Source organism: Camelus ferus, chromosome 32 (assembly GCF_009834535.1).
Source record: "Camelus ferus isolate YT-003-E chromosome 32, BCGSAC_Cfer_1.0, whole genome shotgun sequence".
In the NCBI taxonomy this organism is placed as follows: Eukaryota; Metazoa; Chordata; class Mammalia; order Artiodactyla; family Camelidae; genus Camelus; species Camelus ferus.
The window spans coordinates 18416095-18427030 of NC_045727.1; the positions used below are offsets into that span (position 1 = coordinate 18416095).

A 10936-nucleotide genomic window follows, 5' to 3' on the forward strand; every position below is an offset into this window, starting at 1 on the left:
TATATAGGACTGTTCGGTTTACCTGTTTCCTCTTGGGTGAGCTTTCATAGTTTGTATATTTCAAGGAAGTTGTCTTTTTCACCCAAATAATTGAATTGGCGTAGGCTTGTTTATAATATTTCCTGATTAGATTTTACCATATGCTGTAGCCTCCCCCCCCCACCCCCCCGATTGTGTGAACAAAGGAACAAGTCTTGGGCTGGAATGGTAAACAAGTTATAAAAGGCTGCAGACTCAGAGGTGAGAAGGCTGGTTAGCCAGTGACGGGTAAGATCCCTAGAGGGGGGCAACCCAAGACAGGCACAGCCTCCTGAGTCAGAAAGAATGTCGCCAAGCAGCTGTTTTCCTGTATGTTCCGCCCTGATAAGATGTAAGGCTCACTGGCTCCATGACGAGTGTAATCTATCAAAAATCAAAGGATCTTAAGATCCTGACCTTAAAACAGTCTGTGCATCTAGGGAGTCATAAAAATGTCATACCATAGTTAAACATTTTCCATATTGTTCTCTTTTGCTTTATAAGCCTGTGTAGTTTAATAAACTTTTAGAGTAGCCGTCAGCTCTCTCCACATACAGGGTGTGTGTGTACATTGATATTGCGATGCCAACACATGCATTAAAAATGGTAACTGAAAGGGTCCCATAAACACAGCGGGTCTGATGAAAGGGGACAAATTTAAAGCTGCATGTGGAATGCTGGCTTGTAGTTCTGGGCGCATTTCTGAGACGGCATGAGTGACTTGATCTCGGGGCGCTATCAGAGTTAAAGCTTAGGACTGTCTTTGCAAACCCTGGTTTGCGCCCTTGCCCACAGGAACGTCTGAGCTCTCAGACAAGGACCGCAAGGAGCTGGAGGGCCAGCTGAAGGCCCGGGAGGACCTGCTGCTGCCCATCTACCACGAGGTGGCGGTGCAGTTCGCTGACCTCCATGACAGGCCGGGCACTTTGCTGGAGAAGGGGCTCATTGCTGTAAGAGCCTGCAGCTGTGGGGTTGGTGTGGCTGGCCCATCCTAAGGTCACCTGGTTTCCAACATAGGGAGGATACTTGGGCTCAGGGCTTTGGGATGGGTCAAATGCTACATGTTACAGTCACCTGGGGAGCTTTAAAAGCATCCTAGTGCCCGGGTGGCTCTCCAAGCCAATGAAATTGGAATATCTAGCGGTGGGAGCCAGGAATCAGTTTTTTGTTTTTGTTTTTTTTTTCCAAATCCCTGAGAGATTGAAATAGGCAGTCAAGTTTGGGAACCACCAGTCTAACCTCTGTGTGTGTTTATAACCACTGGGCCCAATTTGGGAACCACCGTTCCCACTCTGCATTCACCCCATCACTGACATCACAACCCTGCCCTATTGCCTTGTCCCCAAGAGGACATCTCATCAGCATCTACTGCCCTGTGTCTGGGGCTCATTCCCAGGGGGCCTGAGCCCTCCTTGCCTCTGATAAGCCTGTGTTCTGTGTCTGTGGGAGTAGAAGTGAGCGCCAGGTTTGTGCCCGGAGGAGGCAGCCTAGAGACCTGGCAGTGTCCTGGCTCTGCTGCCTCCCCAGCAGGTGTCTTCACCTCTCCGAGCCTCAGCTTCCCGGCCTGTAAAATGGGAATGATCGCAGAGCCTTCACCTAGCACAGGGCCCAGCCCCGCAGCATCCCAAGTCCCCTCCACCCTTTCTGGGGGCTCAGGCCTGGGGCTCTCGTCTGCAGGACATCCTGGATTGGAAAACCACACGCACCTTCTTGTACTGGCGCCTGCGCCGGCTGCTGCTGGAGAGCCAGGTCAAGCAAGAGATCCTGCAGGCCTGCAGTGGGCTCAGCCACGTGCATGTCCAGTCCATGCTACGCCGCTGGTTCGTGGAGACGGAGGGGGCTGTCAAGGTGGGCCTGGGGCAGAGACCGTGCCGGCAGGCAGCGGGCGCCTATGGGGGCAGAAGGGAGGTCCAGCAGCAGGATGCCTCTCTGATGCAGCCTCTGCCCCTCCCCAGGCCTACCTGTGGGACAACAACCAGATGGTGGTGCAGTGGCTGGAGCAGCACTGGCAGGTGGAGGACGGGCTGCACTCCACCATCCACGAGAACATCAAGTATTTGAAGCGGGATTCTGCCCTCAAGACCATCCGAGGGTGAGTGGCCACCCCACCTGCCTGTCCACCTCTGGGGCTTGTCAGCCAGCACCAGAACCAGGATTCACCTCCAGCTGCCTGACCCCAGAGTGGCCTCTTGGTCCCCAGCCACTGGTCCACAGTCCAGCCCCACAGCAAAGAGGCCACAGCTCCCCCATGCCCGGTCTCCCGGCACCGAATCCTGGGGATGCTCTAAGGAGGGTGTGTGATGATTTCAGTGCACGAGCCTTGTTGGAATAAATAGGGTGACTGGTCCAAGGTCACTGGCTAGAGCATGTTTGGTTAGAGAACCCACATTGCAAACTCCTCGGCCTTAGGCTGCCTTCTCCTACTTGGTATCAGCCTTCCCGGAGGGTCTGCTCCCTGTGTTCCGAGGTGTTAGGCAGTAGAGCATGTGGGACCCTATTTGGGGGAGGAAGCTTAGATTCGGGGGAAGTGCTGTATCTCAGGTGACACAGCTTGTGACCCATAGGGTCAACTGTCATTCTTTGAGGTGTTCTGATCCTCAGGGCCATCTTCCCTCCTGCCCCCATGGGACCGTCACCCCCCACAGTGACCACAGCAGGGAGAAAGTTGGGAGCTCTGGGGGGTTGCCCATCCGGGAATGGGACTTGGTCCAGCACGGGGATCTGGGGCTGCCATCGGGCCCACTGAACTCAGTGGCAGGCACGACCGCACCCTTCTTTCCCTCGCCTGCAGCCTGGTTCAAGAAAACCCCGAAGTGGCCATGGACTCCCTGATGTACGTAAGCCAGCACATCAGCCCGGCCGAGCGGGCGCAGGTCATTCACCTCCTGTCCACCATGGACAGCCCTGCCGCCTCCTGACTCTGTTCCTCGCAGTCACTCGCAGGACCACAGGCAAGAGAAACCACACTTATCCGCCGACCGCGGTCCTCCGCCAGGACCTTAGGGGTTTGGTTTTTAAAATTCCTGAGTGTTGCTACAAGGCTGCTGACCCCAGACTCACTCCTATTTCAATAAAAGGCTCAGGAGTGCCCCTCTTCCAAGCAGAAATCGCCTTCTCTTCATTGCCGGGAAGTCCGTTTGGTTTTGTCTCTTAAGGCATTTTTGCTGCATCACTGAATCGAATTGAACCCAAACACCCCAGTTTCCTTCTGCTTCCTCGTGCCTGCAGTGCAGGACCCAGATGTTCTTTCAGGCTCATTTTGTATCAGATCATGGAATCTTGGGGTTTTTTTGTTTGTTTGTTTTTTAACTCCGAGACCAGCTCTTTATGTAAGCATCTTGTAGATTTCAGCAGAACAACACAGGAAGAGAAATAGAGACGAGACCAGAGAAAGCGTATTTTTGTAACAATGCTTATTTGAATTCTATTGAGTCACCTGGAAAAGGGTATAAATGATTTTTTTTTTATTAAGAGCATAAAATGGTATTTTCTTCCCCAAATGGGCCCTAGCGAATCACTAGGAATGTCCCATTAACAGGCCTGGCTTGGTTCTCTCTTTAGCAGAGAATTGTGTGGCCTTGGGCTCAGGGGCACTGGGAGACTTTTACGTGGTACATAGCTCTCTGCCTGCCCCTTCCCTCTGAGGAGACAGGGATGAGCCCCTCCACCCCGGCGTGCACCCTCCTGCCCGGGTTGGGAGGACAGAGAACAGAGGGAAAGCCTTCACCAGACTCAGCCCAACTTGCTCACGAACGTCACCACTGTGATTGCCATCCCTCCCCTCGGAGGATCCCTGCGAATCGCCTTCACTCCCTTACCTCTTGCCTCGATGTCCGTGGCGGGTTCCAGCCCCAAAGGACAGAGCTGTTGGTTCCCGAGGACTGGACCACGAGGACCAGTCTGATTCACTCAGGGAGTTCTTTGCAGTGCATCTGCCAGCACCTGACTCTGAAGTCTGCACAGCATCAGGGCCTGTGATCCTCCTGGCCCCGTCCACCTGTCCCCGGGTGCCAGTGATGGGGGAGTTGGCCACCCCTCCACTGCTGTGATGGGCAGTTTGTCTGAGGACACCAAATGTTATGCCTAGCCAACTTGGAGGCCAGCGAGGTTGTCTGGGGAAGCCCCTTCAAGCCGGGATGCTGGAGGATGCTTGAGGCCATCAGCCAGTGACAGCCCTGGCCTGAAGGTGGTGTAGGGCAGCGAAGGGTGGCAGAAAGACACATTATCTGTTGTCCTGTCCCGAGGCAGATAGGGGCAGGGAAGAATCCATGTTGCTTTGGGAAGCAAATGCTTGCCGTGTCGGGGAGGCCCCGTTGGTTTGGGAGGGACGGTAAGTCAATGGCTAGCTGCCACCCAGGAACAGTGGGCGGAGAACCTACCAGGAAGTGTGTGGAATAGATTATTTTTTGAAGGAAGCACTTTGGCCTTGACTTACTATCTGGACCAGAAGAGGCAGGCCGCCTCCCCGGGTTGATTCTCCAGCGCTCACCATCCTTCTACAACCGCTGAGATCTTGCGCAAGCCCGCATCTTGGGAGGACGAAGCTCTGATGTGAGTTTCTATCCCGAAGGCGACTGGTGGACCACTTCGTCCTTGCAGCTTGGTTTCCATCATGGACACACGCTGCTGTCTGCCGGCTAGTGATGCTGAGTTCAACTGAATGAACCTTCCCTGATGAGGCCAACTTCCCTCCCTCAGGAGACTGAGCACAGCCTCCAGGGAGGCAAGAAAGGCTCAGATCACCGTGTGTGGATGGAGGCCTGGGCTGGCAGCTGGGTCTGAGCTGAATGCTCAGAGTGGTGGCCACTGGCTACCTGCAGTGCCCTGGCCTCATGCCACGGCATCCTCTGGGCCTTTGTGATGGATGCGACAAGTCTGTCCTCATTTTTATAAACCCCAGCTCAGAGATGAGCAGACTTGTCCAAGGTCACACAGCTGGCAAGAGGTGGGGCCTGGCTGACCCAGACCCAGTCTTACTGCATTTCATGCAGTCCCAGAAATCCTTTTTGAGGGTTTTATTGTGACCCATGAGAACACCATGTGGACCAGGTTCTTACTCAGATCCTCATTAAGAACCTTGAGTATCGTGTGCCCGCCCTCACACCGGTAATCAAGCTGCCCTCTCTCGTTCCACTCAAGCCTCTCCCTCCCTGGATTGGCAGATTCTGGACCCCCTAAACCACTTGGATGAACCCTGTGTCCTTGTGTGAACAGCAGGCCTGTCCGCATCACGGAAGTGGGATGCTCCCACACTTGCCCCCTGACCCCCGCTGGCATCATCCCAACTTCTGCCCCTTTCTTTAGCCGCCCCACTGAATTCTCTTCCTCAGCTCCAAAACTTAGTTGGCCCTTTTCTCCAAGGTGATTTTTTTCCCTGACACTGTATCATGAAAATCTTCCACACTCCAAGAAGTTGAGTTATTTACCAGTGAGCCCACCACTGGATGCATTCTTTTCCTGGGCTGGTCCTCACTTTAGCACCCGTCTGTCCATCTAGCCACCCCTCTCTCAATCTGTCAAGCCGTCTTGTTTCAACACATTTCAGAGTAAATTGCCAACATTTGTGCACTGCTTTGGGATTTTTGCATTTCAAAATCAGCTTTTTCCTCTAAATCACTGAATTTTCCTACAGCCCCGGGTATGTGGAGAACAGCAAAGCTGTGCTGTGATGCAGCGGCCAGATGTGTGGCTAACAAGGGCATCTCCGGCCTCGCTGTGCACGTGACCCCAGCCTGGGATTTACATCAGCTATTTACTGAGCGTGTGCTACGTGCCAGGCACTGGATCGAGGGTCCAGCTGTGAGCCAGGCAGCCCACTCCTGCCCTTGGGGAGCTCACATCTGAGGTCCCCAACAGGTAGAAATTGCAAGTGGTTAATCACAAGGGGACCGTCAGGGTCATGACAAGTTAGAAGAGTGTTAAGTCCACGAATGCCCAGGGGCCTTTGTATTTTAAGGTCTTGTTTCTTTAAGAGACGGGTCCCCATTTTAGGGTCACTGTGATAGGAAAGCAAGAGAGAGGAAGACTTGGACCAGCCATACAGACCACAGAAAGGCTCCCTGAATGATGACCGTGCTCAGGAAAGTCTGCCTCCCTATGGCTTCCGCTGGCTCAGCCACTGTGGGCAAACCCAGCCTTTCATCGCCATTGGCCATACAGCTGACACCCCATACCCAGGCTCTCTGCCAATAATCTGCCCTCTGTAATGCTCCCTCTGCTGAGCAGCCACAGGGGTCTTTCCAAGATGCCCCTTTCCTCCTCCAAGAGCCCGTGGGACAAAGTTCTCACTGATCCCAAAAGTCCTGGTGTGAGCCAGTCCCGGCCCCTCCCTCCCTCCCACCCTCCCTCCCACCGAGTCTGTCATCATCACTCACCAACCAGACCCAGCTGTCAGTTCCCCTCTTCACCTCCAGGTGAGCGCAGGCTGTTTCTCCTGCCAGAAACACTCTTCCCCCTTGGCTGTGGCCTGGCTGACTCCTATTCATCCCTCAAAACGCAACTCAAACGGTGCTGCCTGTGGGCAGCCTGCTCCGACTACCTCTCCAGTGAGTGGGGAATTCCTCCTCTGTGGTCCCACTTGCAAGAAAATGTGTTACAGCTCAGTGTTACATCAACCTGGATCCAGGCAAGAGACCAAGCAGCACTTGGGAGAGTTGGAAGAACTCATATTTATTACACCAGCAGGCTCAGAAAAGTTAACAGTTCAAGCTCTGGACCCCGTCCGTAGGTTTACACAGGCCTTTTATAGGCTGCCAGTTTTACACTTTGTAACATCATATGCAAATAAAGTACAACAGAAGTTGACCAACCAGGAACAAGCTTTGTAGAAATAAACCAATCAGGAGTGAGCTCCATGCAAATGAAGTACTACAAATAGGCCAATCAGAAGTTAGGAAAGTGGACCAATCAGAAGTGAGAGTAATAACCAATCAGAAGTGAGAGTAAACCAATCAGGAGTGAGAATAATAACCAATCAGGAGTGAGCTCAGGGAACCAATAGAATTGTAGGTGTAAGTTAGCTGCTTTAGAGGCAAAAAGTGAGATAAAGCCTCTGGGCCAAGGAACCTGATGGTGCTAAAAGGAGAGCAGCGGCCTTGCCTAGGAGTCCTGCTGGTATTTTTATGGGGCTTCCTGCCTCACCACCACCCTCTTTTGTGCAATATATATAAAATATGGGTTTACAAATGAAATGTATACGTAGGGATTCCTAGGTCCCTCTGGCTGCTGAGTTGAGGATGGATTTTGGAGAGCAGCGTATTTGCAGAGGTGGTCCCCTTCTAGAAGGCGAGGTGAGAGCCCAGTGATGTTCTGTGTCTTGTGCTACCTTGTCCTGTGTGGTACATCTCCGAGCAGCATCGTGTGTGCAGGAAAGAGGCCAAAATCCTAGAAGTAATTTTTCCTATTTTATTTTTATTGTGGTGAAATACACACAATGTAAAATTTACCATTTTAACCAATCACAAGTGCACAGTTTAACAGATTCAGTATTCACATAGTTGCCCAACCCTCATCACCGTCCGTCTCCAGAACATTTTCTTCACCTCAGACTGAAACCCTGTCCCCTTTAAACACTGACTCCTCATCCCCGCCCCTGAGTCCTTGGCAGCTGCCAGCTGCTTTCTGTCTCTACGAATTTGGCTACTCCAGGTGTCCTGCTGAAGTAGAATCATACAGTAGTTGTCTTTTTGTGACTGGGTTATTTCACTTAGTTTAGTATCCTAAAGGTTCATCTATGTTGTAGCACGTGTGAGAATTTCCTCCCTTTTTGAGGCTGAAGAGTATTCCGCTGTTATGTCTAGACATTTCGTTTATCCATCATCCATCGATGGGCACGTGGGTTGCCTCCCCCTTTTTGGCTGCTGTGAATCGTGCTGCTATGAGCCTGGATGTACAAGTATCTGTTCACGTCTCTGCTTTCACTTTTTTGTTTGGGTATAAACCGCGAGGTAGGAGGAGGGAGGGTGCAGCTCAAGCAGTAGAGCGCATGCTTAGCATGCTCGAGGTCCTGGGTTCAATCCCCGGCACCTCCTCTAAAAATAAATACGTAAACCTAATTACCTGCCCCCCCCCCCCGCCAAAAACAAAACAAAACAAGCGAAAAATAAACCCTGAGGTGCAGTTGCTTGATCATATGGCAGTTCTGTGTATACGTTTTTGGAGAACAGTCCCCATTCCCTTGGGGCTGCACCATTTTACATTCCATCAGGGCACAAGGGTTCTGGTTTTTTCACATCCTCATTAACATGTGCTGTTTTCTGTCTCTCTCTGTCTCTCTCTCTTTTTTTTTTTTTTTTTTTTTTTATGATACTCATCCTGTTGGGTGGAGCCTAGAAGTAATTTTAACGCAATAGACATTGACCCTTTTTACTTGCATCCCTCAAACCTTGTGGACAGGATATGCCAGACTCCCTCTGGCCCCTACCTGGGGAGCCTCTAAATTCCTAATTCCTCCAGCCTCCCGTGTCTGTCGCTCACTCTGCTGGTCCTGTTCTGGTTGCCCTGCCTCCCTTCCCTTCTTCCAATGCAGTTTCCCAAGTGTCAGCTGCCAGTTTGAACTTTGTCCTGCTGCCCCTGGACTCGGGGGGCTGTGATACTGAGATGGGAGGTTCAGTGTTGTACCCAGAGGAAGAACGTTGTCGGTACAGCCAGCATCGTACAGAGGCACCACCTCATCTCCTACTTCTGACCTTACGTCTTACCCCTTCCCCTAAACCTCCACCATCTTCAGGAGCAAACACTACACCAGGCAGTGTGGGGCCATGGAATGGGCCAGGATTGCTGCTGACCCGGGGTTAAATCCCAGCTGTGCAAAATCAGAGCTTTGCTCCTTTTAAAACCAGCAAGCGGACAATGTCAGCCAGCTCTCTGAGACTGACAATCGACTGGGGAAGCAGAACCCTGCTGAAGTCCATCTCTACGCCTTCCTCCTCGCAGGTAAGCTACTCCGTCTCTCAGCCTGTTTCCTTCTCTGTGAAGTGGGGATGTGTTTGGTTTTTTTTTTGTGGCTGCTGTAATAATGAGCACAAACTCAATGGCTTTAAGACAACACAGGTTTATTCTCTCACAGTTCAGAAGGTCAGAAGTCTGAAATAGGTCTCACTGGGCTAAAACCAGGATGCTGGCAGGGCTTCAGTTTTTCTGGAAAGTCTAAGGGAGAATCCATTTTCTTGTTTTTAGAGGCCACATTCTGTCTTCAGAGCTGACACCAACCTCCCTCTTTTCTTATCAGGAGGCTGTGATGACATTGGGCCCACCTGGCTCATCCAGGATGCTCTCCTGGTCTTAAGGGGAGCTGATTAGCAACGTTAATTCCTTAATTACTGTTGCCAGGTAACAGAAAGTCACAGGTGCTGGGGATTAGGACATGGCTGCCTTCGGGGGCCATTATTCTGCCCACCACAGGGGCTGACAGCTTTACCCCATGGGAAGTAGGGAGAAGAAATAAGATATACTGTGTCGTGGTGCACAGAGCGTGTGGACTAAGCCCCCTGTACTCGTTGGCTGGTTTTGCTTGTTTTGTTGTTAGACTTCGGGTGATTTCTCCCGGAGGCAGGAGAAAACCTGCATGATCACGATCTGAGAGCTCAGTTTTCTCATCTGGTAAATGGGCCCATCCCCCTGGCTGGGTGGGCGGTTGTGCTGTTTCAGGGAGAGGCTGCCGGGTGAGCGTTTAACTCCGTGATGCACATGGCAGGTGCTCAAAGTGGCAAGGAGAATTTTTCTCCCGTTACTTGGCCAACTGCAGAGAGACCGTCAAGGAAGCCTGATTGCTCCGGTCTCTCTCCCATGCTTGCTTCTGGTGTCGGCATGGTCCCTGCACTGGTGGGGCTCTGGCTGTGGCCAGGGCTTTTACCCAGAGCCTGTGACCTTGGCATTTTGGCCTGACTCTGTGTACCTGGTCCTACTTGCCGGTGGTCAGGAATGGATGTCAGACTCCAGAAGGAGAACCCCAGCCCTCTCCACGTGGTGATGCCACCTCTGAGGCACCGCCCTCCCCGCTTAGCACCCCTGCTCTCAGTGTCTACAGAGCCCCCGGGTGTTGCTCATGGGCTGTGACCAACATGGCCTGGGTCACTTTCCCCCCCAACCCCAACCAGTCACTGGGGGTTCCGATGCACTCATTGGCCAGGCCTGAGTCACAGGGTCACCTGGAGCCAAGCTGAGGAAGAGGGGTGCTGAGGAGAGAAAGGCAGCCCAGGGCCACTGCAGGCACCCGCTCCTTGCCGCCTGCCTGTTCTCCTATAGTTGGGGCCGCGTTCAACACTTCCTGATACCACCCCCAGCCCCATCAGCTCCGGCCTTCCTTACTTGCTAAGCGTCACATGTGTGTGATTCTGGTCTCCCCAGTGAGGCTGCAAGCTCCTTCCTGGGTGGGCTTAAGAGTTCAACAGACTCCTTATTAATACACCCTTTCGCTGTTATCTTGGGTGGCAAGTCGCCTCCTTTAGTCCTTTGAGCCTCTGTTTCTCCATCTGTAAAATGGGTGTAATAAACACCAAGCCACGCCTCTTAGGGTTGTAATGAGGATTGTAGGAGCTAATTTACACCTGTGAGTCGCAGGGCCTGGTGCTGAAAACGGTGCACCTCCTCCCACCTTGCTCCCTGCTCTGACCCAGGCGGGCACCAAAGGGCAGCTCCAAGGAGCATCGCTGAGCTCGGGCTCTGGAGCCTGGCACACACGGACTCGGTCCTGCCTCTCCCCTGGACCCCGGGTCCTGCCCCACCTCTCTGAGCCTCCGCCTTCTGAGCAATAAGTGGGGTTCACATCCCTACCTGAGCAAATGCCCATCCAGAGCCTGGCACCAAGGGACAGTGACAGGCGGTCATGCTTATTTTGCCAATAATGACAAAGTCCTCCCAGTGTCTGGCACAATGGGAACCTGGCATCAGAAGACCTGGCTTCAGGGTCGCCTCTCTG

The 10936-nt window shown here is 52.6% G+C and overlaps 2 protein-coding genes across 6 annotated transcripts in view; both read left to right on the forward strand.

The window, feature by feature from the left end:
- Nucleotides 1–3485, forward strand: part of ACACB (acetyl-CoA carboxylase beta) — a 94697-nt gene extending 91212 nt beyond the window's left edge. For 4 of the 5 annotated variants that reach the window (XM_014551888.2, XM_032471622.1, XM_032471624.1 and 1 more), the window contains exons 49-52: nt 814–968; nt 1696–1866; nt 1974–2110; nt 2810–3485. In XM_014551888.2, coding sequence (XP_014407374.1) covers nt 814–968; nt 1696–1866; nt 1974–2110; nt 2810–2936 — 590 coding nt within the window. In that variant the 3' untranslated portion in view covers nt 2937–3485. Of the gene's footprint in view, nt 1–813; nt 969–1695; nt 1867–1973; nt 2111–2809 lie in introns of those variants that run through there. The other variant, XR_004316645.1, reaches the window with a different exon arrangement.
- Nucleotides 3486–6960: 3475 nt separating this feature from the next.
- The window catches only part of MYO1H (myosin IH), a 100402-nt gene continuing 96426 nt past the window's right edge, over nt 6961–10936 (forward strand). The window contains exon 1 of the mRNA XM_032471652.1: nt 6961–8952. Within this exon, the coding sequence (XP_032327543.1) occupies nt 8869–8952 (84 nt within the window). The 5' untranslated portion in view covers nt 6961–8868. The remainder of the gene's footprint in view (nt 8953–10936) is intronic.